Source organism: Olea europaea, chromosome 11 (assembly GCF_002742605.1).
Source record: "Olea europaea var. sylvestris chromosome 11, O_europaea_v1, whole genome shotgun sequence".
Taxonomy (NCBI): domain Eukaryota; kingdom Viridiplantae; phylum Streptophyta; class Magnoliopsida; order Lamiales; family Oleaceae; genus Olea; species Olea europaea.
The window spans coordinates 5,872,330-5,883,389 of record NC_036247.1 but is presented as its reverse complement, the minus strand read 5'-3'; the positions used below and the strand labels follow the sequence as shown (position 1 = coordinate 5,883,389).

At 31.7% G+C, this 11,060-nt stretch overlaps 1 protein-coding gene across 2 annotated transcripts; it reads left to right on the top strand.

Annotated features, from left to right (window-relative positions):
• The first annotated feature begins 721 nt into the window (after positions 1 to 721).
• Positions 722 to 5,126, top strand: LOC111403123 (ras-related protein RABC2a-like). 2 transcript variants are annotated; one of them, XM_023031516.1, is made up of 7 exons: positions 722 to 877; positions 975 to 1,202; positions 2,588 to 2,656; positions 2,835 to 2,900; positions 4,006 to 4,127; positions 4,404 to 4,532; positions 4,788 to 5,126. In XM_023031516.1, exons 2-7 carry the CDS (start codon positions 1,064 to 1,066, stop codon positions 4,893 to 4,895), a joined length of 633 nt encoding a protein of 210 aa, XP_022887284.1. In that variant the 5' UTR covers positions 722 to 877; positions 975 to 1,063; the 3' UTR covers positions 4,896 to 5,126. The 2 variants fall into 2 exon arrangements, with proteins under 2 accessions (XP_022887284.1, XP_022887283.1); XM_023031515.1 differs by having other exon boundaries at positions 722 to 1,202.
• The last annotated feature ends 5,934 nt before the right edge of the window (positions 5,127 to 11,060 follow it).

Genomic DNA, 11,060 nt, shown 5'->3' with positions numbered 1-11,060 from the left:
AGTCATAAATATTAGACTTAAACGAGGCGAATAGAAAGTATAACACGATTTATATTTAACAAAGTGATGTTATTTATTACTACTGGTGTTAAGCACAATATAAATGATAATCACATGATATTAAATGATATGATTCAATTAAATGTAAAGTCACATGATTCGATTAATTTAACTAAAAGTGTAGTAATCTAAACTGGTACTCAAGCATTACCGATGCTAGATATCATCATTCTTTTTAAAAAATATGAAAATATAAAATAATTCCCAGCATTTTCAAAAAATTTGGGACGGAGATATTTTGTCATCTTTAACTATAAGCCCATGTTTGACAATAATTAAAGCAAATCATTATTCTTTTTTGAACTTATTTTCGATCATACATTATCATGATAAAATATGTTGTACATAAATTCAAATTTTTTTTTTTTACTTTTTAACTATACATTCTTTCAAAAATCATTTTTCTCAAAAAAAAAAAAAAAAAATTAATGGTTGTTAGGGGCTAAATTTCGAATTTATTGTGCAGTACCTGGGGACTTACCCAAGTTCTCGATTGCACTGTAAGGCCCACTCCAGAGAGTAACCCGCCGCATGGAGCCCAGTCTAGTGATCCATCATTCCACTGGCTAAACAGTAACAAATCAATCACCCCTCTATTTACACAGTTATTACAGGAATGCCACAATACGGTCACCGTCCAACCGTGCGTTGCGTTTCGCGCAAAAGCGGGAATCGCATCTGAGAAAACAAAAGACTACGAAAAGAATAACGTTGTCGTCACTCTTCAACCAGCCGTTCCCTTCTCTCTCTGCATACGTATTCGCTTTCTCTCTCTCGAAAACTATATACGCAACTATATATAGAGAGAGGAACGGAGGTTTGTGATGGCATAAACTTTGCTTTTTAGTTTCTCATTATTCATCTTCCCGCTTTTTGCTCTCTCTCTTTCTAATTGAACATTGTCATTATTATAGTTGTTGCAATTGTTGCGTTTGAGTAGCTAGATAGGCAGAGAGAGAAATTTCTACCAAGGTTTTTTACAGACAGAAGGCGAAATTTTCTGATGGGGTCATCGGGACAAGGGCAGAGCAACTATGATCTGTCTTTCAAGATCTTGCTGATCGGGGATTCTGATGTCGGCAAGAGTAGTCTTATTGTCAGTTTTATTTCTAATGCTGTTGGCGATCTTGCCCCTACAATTGGTACTACTCTGTTTCTCTATCAATCTATTGGGATGAACTTTATGTGTAAATCGTAATCCATGCCTATTGCAAATTCTATATTGATGGGTTTTTGATTCGAAAAAGATCGAAATTCAAGTGCTTTTTTGGCGATTTGGTAAAGATTTATGGTCTGGAACTTAGATTTGTGTACAAAAAGATGAATATAAACTTTTGCATATATACTTATTTATTAATTGCAGTAAATATTGAGGTTTGTCCCAGATTCAATTTCTTGTGATTAATTGATGCTTTTCTCAAATGATGATTAGATGAAATAAAGCATTCGATTGAATTTAACATCACTTGGTATCTGTCATTGTAAAGTTAGTTGAGTTGGACTTCTCAGTAGATTGTGTGTATTTTGTCCTTGTATGAGCATTATTTATGTAAGGAATCTTAATTTGGTATCTGTCATTGTAAAGTTAGTTGAGTTGGACTTCTCAGTAGATTGTGTGTATCTGTCCTTATATGAGCATTATTTATGTAAGAAATCTTAAGTTTAGTTAGCAATCAATCAACTTTGATGTTAGAGCATGCAAAGGTCCTTGGTACAGATCATAACTGTATCCTTATCCATTTATGTACCTGTTAGCATCTAACCTGAATGTGAGGGGGAGCGTTGAAAGCAAAATTTAAATGATTAAATTTGTTTCGTCTAATAGCTTAAACTCTTAGATTGGATGGTTCAACATACCTACAGAATACAAAATGATTGTTAGAAAACAAGACATATAGAAACATACTGGCTGCCCATTATTTGTGCAAACCATCACCACTTCTGTATGGACTCTAAACTATTTGACATTTCAATGTTTTCTCCAAATGGATGCCAAAATGAACAGCATCTCATCCACGACTATATTTATGCTCCACATTTCCAAATATCTTTTTGACGAATCACTAGTTGATAGATACAGTTTCTTTAAATGCGGGCAAGTAATGTCTTTTTTATGTGTACGTAAGCGCGTATTGATATAATTGTGTTTCTATTTGTTCCTTTCTCAGGTTTAATTCAAAGAGCTGATAGAAATTTTTTTATTCTCTTCTCATATGGTCGATAGAATTAGTATATCAAGACAGTTCGCTCAAATTTATATTGTTGGAGTATAAAATTCAGATCTGATGATATATAGAAGGTGTTTGATAGGCATTTTTATGAAAAAATGTATTTTAGAATGGTAAATTGACGTGAAATGTGTGGTTGAAAAATAAGGAAAAGTTTTTAATTTGCGTGAAATATTATTTTAATAAAGAATGTGTAGTTAAAAAGAAGAGAGATAAAAATATATTTTGAAAAAAAACGGCTACCAAATAGGGCCATAATAGTTTTCTTCTGTCTTCATCGGTTCTACCCCCATGTCCAGGTGTGGATTTTAAGATCAAATTCCTCACGGTGGGCGGGAAAAAGTTGAAGCTTACAATTTGGGACACTGGTAAGAATTCCTTGGGTTTGTTGTTTTATTCCCCCACCACAATAAAGGAATACGAATGACTTTACAGGATTTTCCTTTTGTGATCGTACAACACGTCTCATTGTATATATTGTACTAGTAACATGTAAGTTCATTTTCTTACTAAGCGATTTTGTAAATTTTACGACATGTGTTGCAGCTGGACAAGAGAGGTTCAGGACATTGACGAGCTCATATTATAGAGGTGCCCAAGGGATTGTTCTCGGTAGGTTATTTACAAACCAAAATCACTTATTTTACCAGAGGGTCATCAAATATTTATTTTCCAGTGTTTTACTTATGGAAATGACTTTTTATCCACCTTTTGTAGTACTTCTTCAAGCATAAGATTGTTTTGGCCATGGAACAGTTCTATCTTCTTCTGTATGAATGACTTAATTGTTTTTGAGGATAACCAACGATCATGATAAGAGCGCATGGTTGCGTGTGGCAGCATAAGTTTGTATAACACTGTTGATCCATTTATATATTAGCAAATAGTGATTCTCGAATATTTCTTACCATGTGAAGATAATTAGATAGTGCTGATCATTTTCGTGTGTGGCAGCATAAGTGTGTATAACACTGTTGATCCATATATATTAGCAAATAGTGATTCTCGAATATTTCTTAGCGTGTGAAGATATTCAAATAGTGCTGATCATTTTCTGGTTCTATAGAAATCATAATCCCCCCCCCCAAACCCCCACCCCCAAAGTTCTTAGTGCTCGTCTTCTTACTTTAACCATACTCTCTAGGAAAGCATCAAAAACTACTTACATCATTGGTCCAATTAAATGAAATTTAGCCCCTTATTGTCATCCTTTAACAAATTAAATTATTCGATACAGTAACTTTCTCCACCACACATTCACGCAATAAAATATTTAACACACAAACCAATAAAGTTTTTTTTTTTTTTTGTTTAATTTTAACCACACATTCTCCAAAAAATGCCATTCAAAACTCTTTAATTTCTCCCATAATGGGAGACAAATAGGCTCTTAGTAGTTAGGTGTTTCAGATGCATCCACAAGAGCATATGTACCTATGGAACATGTGAACCATTACTTTCATTTTCTTTTTGCTTTGCATATTAACTTTTAACCTGAAAAATGAAGAGGAAGTAAAAGCACTTGTCTTTATTTCATGGAGGTTGCCTTTATATTGTATTTCTATAAATCGATTGGATTGGTTTATGCACAATTTTCTAAGGCTTTCCATGGTTGTAATACACAGATGTCATAGTGTTACAATGTTGATGGTTTCTATAACTGCGCTTTTGTCTAACGGTATCCATTGATTAGTTTTATTTTCTGTTTGCTTTGTAGTTTATGATGTAACAAGAAGAGATACCTTTACAAATTTATCTGACGTATGGACAAAAGAAGTGGAACTTTACTCCACTAATCAGGATTGCATCAAGATGCTTGTTGGAAACAAAGTAGATAAAGTAACTCTCTCTCTCTCTCACACACACACACACACACACACACACAACTCTTCACTTATCCCTCATAGGATTTTTCTGTATGCTTGGAAATCTAATTATGAACATACAAGTCGGGAAATTTCAGGTTCCTTGTCCTATTTTTTCCTGCTTTTTTTGTCTTTTCCCCCCCATTTCTAGTAAAATGGTTTTGCACTCATTGTTCTTTCAACGAGAAGAGATGACAAAATTAGCAATTTTTACCTGGGATTGGAAGTCGTAATGCCTATGCTATTTCAGGAATCTGAACGAGCTGTAAGTAGGGAAGAAGGAATTGCCCTCGCAAAAGAGTTTGGAGGTTTGTTTCTTGAATGCAGTGCCAAAACTCGGGAAAATGTGGATCGGTGTTTTGAAGAGCTGGCCTTAAAGGTAAAGCAATATATTTATTTCTACGTTATGCTTCCAATCTACTACTTTAATAGTTGAACTTCATATTGTTCCAGAGTTAAATAAATTCCCTTAAAGAACTATTTTGTGATGATTTTAATCACAGAATAAGACCTTACCGTTTAACCATGTCAAAAGTGTAAAATTTTGAATTGTTGGTTTGGACAAAATGCTATACGAAACTAGAGATAGAATCAGTTACAACATTCTTTTTGAATGAACTTCCAATTCTCCCAGATTATGGAGGTGCCTAGTCTTCTTGAAGAAGGATCTACATCAGGGAAGAGAAACATCCTGAGACCGACACCAGAACAGCAAATACCTCCAAATGGCGGATGTTGCTAGTAAATAAATCACCGCGAAACCGAGGCCATGATGTAAAAGCTATTTTTAAACTTGTACCTTGGAAGACATTACTAATCTCGAGTTTCTCTTCGATGATCTGTGATCAAATTATGTAATGTAAATGTAATTTCTTTTAGTTTGTTGTGCTCTGGATACATGTGTTCCTGCTCTGGGATTGTTGAATAATATCTGTTAGCTTGTATAAATTTGTTGGCACTGCTTTTATATTCTTTATTGGTGTTCATACTGTAAGTATTATGCCCTAGGTCCAATCAACTTTGGACATAAATACTTTTATATATAATTAATGCAATTAAATGGCAGATCTATTATTTAATTAATAGACAATTAAATAAATAATAGAGTCCGTAGATTCAAATATTTGTAATTTGTTAATCACAAGAAGTTGTGATTGTGAGATACAAATTACATCTGATTGAATCTTAAATCATCCGTGGTCGTAAGTAATAACGAGATACGGATATCGTTATTACGGATAGACCATCACGTGTGTCATTTCTTACTTGTGAAGTAAGTAGCTAATCTCACAAGTTAAAGTGTGGTGACACTTAAATGAACACGTGGATGTTTGTTATAGAACAAAACATTGGAGACCCGTCGAGAGATTCCACATGGATAACTATCTGAGTGTCAGTGGTTAATCTCTAACGTTCGGTAGTGGAATTGGTCCTTTTGACTTGAGGTCGTCATGGTACCTTATATGAGGACAGTCATACTTTTGGCAGTGTTGGATGTTGCTCTGAAAAGGGCCGCTAATACGACATCGTTCGGGTACGTCAAGAATCGTATGAAGGTTGTGATTGATCAATAAAGGATTCGTCACTCTTAGATAGTAGGAGATTATGATCTGCGTTTCATTCAATTAAGTCAATGATGAAATCCTTGGCCAAGGTGTACTCATAAGTCGAAAAGGAGTTTTCGATTTATATTGACTTAATAGTGGAGTGAAAGATATGATCGATGATCGAGATTGACACAACTCCATATCTCGTAATTGATCGGATCATATTGACGAAAGGATTATAGTTTCACGGTAAACGAACGAATTTGATTTTGTCATACCACGTGACATTTCCCCTCACATGTATTGCCCTGACACATTGTTAGATGTCAATCAGGGACGGCGATTGTGAATTGACGATAAATTAAAAGGGTGTTTTAATTTATCAATTTTGATTAGATCAAAATAATATTTCACGTCGTTAGGCATCGTGGTCGGGAACCTAATGGTTCACACACAAAAGAGAATTGGAAGATTGCAAATTGCCAATTAGTTAATTTAACAATCGTTGGATAAATTAATTAATTGGATTTGTTATTTATATTTTCGAATTAATTAATTGGATTAATTAATTCACGGACCGGGTTTAATTAATTGGATTAATTAATTATTGGACCGGACCGGGCAGAGCCTATTTGGGTTTATATAAATATATAACTAGGGTTTGAGGTCCATGAAGGTTTTCATTATTCTTGCTAGCACAAGAGAAAACCCTAGAGGCTGCAATCAATTTCTTTGTGTGGATCACCGTTGGAGGCTGGACAATTGGACAGCTGTGGTGGCGAATCAAAGTTGTGGAACGAAAAGAAAAGCAAAAGGATTGCAGATCTGAAAAAGGTACAATCTTATCACAATTCCTAACCAAACACAATGAGATCTATTGGATGGGAATCGAAATAATTTAATTTTCCGCTGTGCATGTATAAGTAGATTCCCAACACATACTTACCCAAGTTGTACTGGAAACCAAATTGCATGATTTTAATCTGATCTTACGTTTAGTTTTTTGCTTCGCAGTCTGGATCAAACTTGTTAATCTACGACATTAATTGAACACGTCGTATCGAGTATATTAAAGATCATGGAACAAACGACGTATCTTACTTCTTGCTGGCTACTTTCTTTATTGCATTTGCCTTTTTTCATTTTTTTGTTAATTTCCTCTAGTTACTTTTGTCTTGTTCATAAATGTTCTTTAATTTTCCATTAAGCAATATTTATAAATAGTCAAACTTCATTTCAATTATACATTTTAGCGAATCCACCAGTATTAGCTACTAATTTTTGTCCATTTATAAATTAAATCGTTCATCAATTCTTCCCCAAAGGAGTCGGCAGATTGTATGGGATGAATATCCAAATCTTGAATCAGGCATAATGTGACCCTTCTACTTCTGTAAAAATCATCGCAATAAGCCATCAATGGACACTCGTCTTCACTAAAATATTATGTACAGAGTGTTATCAATTTATCTACGAAAACAAAAATTTGATTTCAAACTTTGCGGTATTTGTAGAATCATTAAGTTCTTGATTCCTGATCTTGACTTTGAGTAGGCAAGTGATGTTTGTGATACATCGATGGCATATTTTTCTTTTGATTGAATTTTGCCACTGAGAAAATGTGAAGGTTACAAAATTTTTAACTGTGCAATAGCTACCTCATTATTGGGATGGGAATGTGGGATACGAAATAATTCAAAATCGAATTTGTTTGGAGGCAGTATAGTATAGCAAAGTCAAGTGTCGAGCCTTCTTATTCATTAGGTGTTGAGACTAAACATCCACAAAAGCATAGACTATTCTAGTAATTTTTCCTAATGGATTACATACAAGTGGAAGTTACGGTTGGCGAAGAATGGTGAAAAAAAAATGAGTAAAGTCGCTTCTAACTAACTTTTTGTTCGCAAGAATTTTTTTTTCCCCTTCTTTTTATTGTTAAGTAAATGAAGTTACTTTGTTGAAAGTATCTCCTACCGTCAAATAGTAATTGTTAATTATTTTTCAATTTCACCAATAAAAGAAATATTATTTTAAAATTATATTTAAAATATGCATTTTTGTAGTGAAACATGCTATATGAAAGGAAACAAAAAAGAAGGAAAATGAACATTATCACATTTAAGCAAATCTCTCTTTGCTCGTCTGGAAACCCCATTTCTTCTCAAGAATCCAATTACTTATAATTCACCTATTAGATTAAAGACAATTGTTTTAAAAATCAACCCCAAACCATGAAAAGTAAATAAATAAATAAATAAAACTATTTAGTGAAGGGATATTTGGCAAAGTAGCTAAATAATTTACATAATACATTTCTTAATTATGTTACTAATTAAATAAATAAATAAATTCGAATGTTAAAAACTTTAAACATGTATATTCATCAAATTTCAGATAGTTTAAAATTTAAAAATTATAATTACAATTTTTAAACTATTCGGGGAATTATACATTTTAAAACTTGATATAATGATATATTAACTATTAGATTATATAAGATTTATTACATATTTTCATCAAACTGTGTGGATATACTGTTCCATCAATTTTTTTTCCTACTTTTTGCAAAAATACACCAATCCTGAAGCAGAAGTGTTTAGGCTTCTATCTCTACCAAGTACGAATAATTGATAAATCAAATGAAGTACAATAAGGGAAACATATACCTTTACCTCGAATCACGATTCACCCCTTTTAATCTCACATGTTAGAGTTGAACGTGCACTACACGTTACTCTGAAAATACTTAATATGAAAGTAATATTTGATATCAATTTGTTGAGAAGATTTGATGAGCCCCAAATAAACTAAAAATAAATAAAATTTTACTCTTAAAACTCAAATTTCTATAATTTAAATTTTTTGCTATGATAAAATACTACAAATGAGCAATATTCTTATACTATATTTGGTACGTAAGAAGTAATTGTTAATACATGAATTTAAACACCCATTAAAATTTCTAAAGGAGTGAATAGAAATAAATTCATCTATAATAATTCTAGATTAATGTGAATTATAATTGATTAAAACTTAATAACATGAAATTCATACATGACAAGGATTTTGTAGTATTTATTATATATTAAAAAACAAAAAGCAAGATATTATTGAAACAATTGAATTGTACTAGAATTAAAAACGTTCAAAAAAATAATTCTCCCTTAACACGACATGTAACATATCGTGGATGACTTTAGGTCCTCTACACACCTGAGTTCAAGACAGATGGACGGAGAGGGGGCATGGGTTACGTGACCTCCCAACTTTTGAGGTTTTCTTATTTTTTTTTCGGTTAAAAACTTTGTTTAGTATAAATTAAAATTAAAATTTTAATTTAACGTAAAAAATTAGTCATTGTTTGAGCCCCATTTTTTCCATCAAAATATACTATTGAATAGTGATTTGATATTATTTCAATTACATATTTTTCAATAAAATAATATTATATACAAACTCAAATATTTTCCTTATTTTTTAATCACACATCATCCATCATAATACTATTGAAAAATCCTCTTACTTTTTTTTTCATTTTTTTTTCGAAAAAAATGGAGCGCAAACAATGTGTTAATTTTAACTCATATTTCATTGGATCTACCACTTTTTTAAATCTACTAAAAATCTGATTTTAATAATTATCATATATGGGCAAAATCATAATAAATTTGAACTCTCTCTCTCTTCTTTTACCAAAATCAGGCTCTTTTAATTCTTCTAATATTTGGCTATAATTTTTGTTACAAATTACAACATCTACTTCAAATCTTTACTTCCATATCAAATTTTCAACTAATTAGAAATTAAATTTAGCTAACCTCATCCCCCACTACAATTCTAACGTCACATCTACTCATCGAACCTTCAGATACAATCAACTTAAGTTATTTTACTTTTTTAAAATTGGAAGGTAACCAATAGCAAATGACAAATAACTTATAATTTTATTTTTTCTTCTTTGACCAAAATTTTAATTGATAGAAAAATGGGTTTGGATTACATTTAGAGTTTATTTTTATTCTTTTCGATTTTATGTTCAAGAAGAATTTTAAAATTTTGTATTTGAATTATGTCAAATTGATTTGGAATGATTTTTCGAATTGTTTATATAGAAAGGGCCTGGAATCATTATGTCTAATTTAACTTATATTTATCAAATTGTGTTTATTTGAATTGATTATTAATATTGAATATTTGTTATATGTTTTTCCTTCAAATTACTTGAATTAATTGTTTGTATCAAATCGCTACAAAGTCTTTAAACATAAATATTTATTTTCTTATAATGAGCAAAATATTAATAAAATGAATGTTCGAAATAAAATAAATGAAAATGATGAACAAATTATTAGTGATGGAATGTTCCTTAAACATAAATTTCTGTTTTCTCAAATCTAGCATAAATTATTCAAAAATAAGAACAAAGTGTTCGATCTGAACAATTTTGACTGTGACTCTTTAAATTAAAATGTTTGTGTCCGCCACTGTTTGGGGATCATAATAATTTTTTTTTAATAATTTATTAGTCAACGTTGAATATTAATTTTAAATGCAAATTTTATAGAATTTAGAATTACTACCACTTATCCACCGTTTATTTTTACCACATTATAAATTTAACAACTTATAATTTTATCCAAAATGCACTTAATTTCTTTAGGCTTATGCTAAGAACAATATAGTATGTTATGTTAGCAGCCAGATCATCTTTGCTGTCCCTTAATTTGCAAGAAATTCGTCCAAGGCAATTCATGAAAAGTTAGGAATATATACAATAGGAACTTAAAAACTATCTACCATGCTTCGAAATTTGTCACTGGTGTTATGTAGAGGAGCTTCTCGTAACCTAATAAGTAACGTAAATTAGACAATACTAATATTAAAAGAAGTAAAAATATTGCTTATAATCGCATTTCATTATTCATACGAATCATGCTCAATAGTTTTCCATGGTTGTAGGGCTAGGGTAACATGTTGCTTTGGTGTCGTAATGGAGAAGTACAGGTCAATACCCATACAACAAGGGCAGTTAGATAAATAAATGGCTAGCTACTTGCACCATATCCATTAATTTATTTGTCATTTAATTAATGGAACAGACAATTATGCATTCAACTTTAAGCTTTCCTGTGATCAATCATATGAATCTCATTCACCAATCCTAATTCTTTTGATGCTGATGCTGATGCTGATCAACCCAACCCCCCCCCCTCTCAAGTACACACACACACACTAACTAGCGGCTAATGAGGTAGTTCTCAGAGGCACCAAAAATGAGGAAAAAGGTTTTGGAACATTCAAGATGGAAGTGGAAGAAGATACTGTAAGAATTCAACTAAATGATCAAGATAAAGCTATAA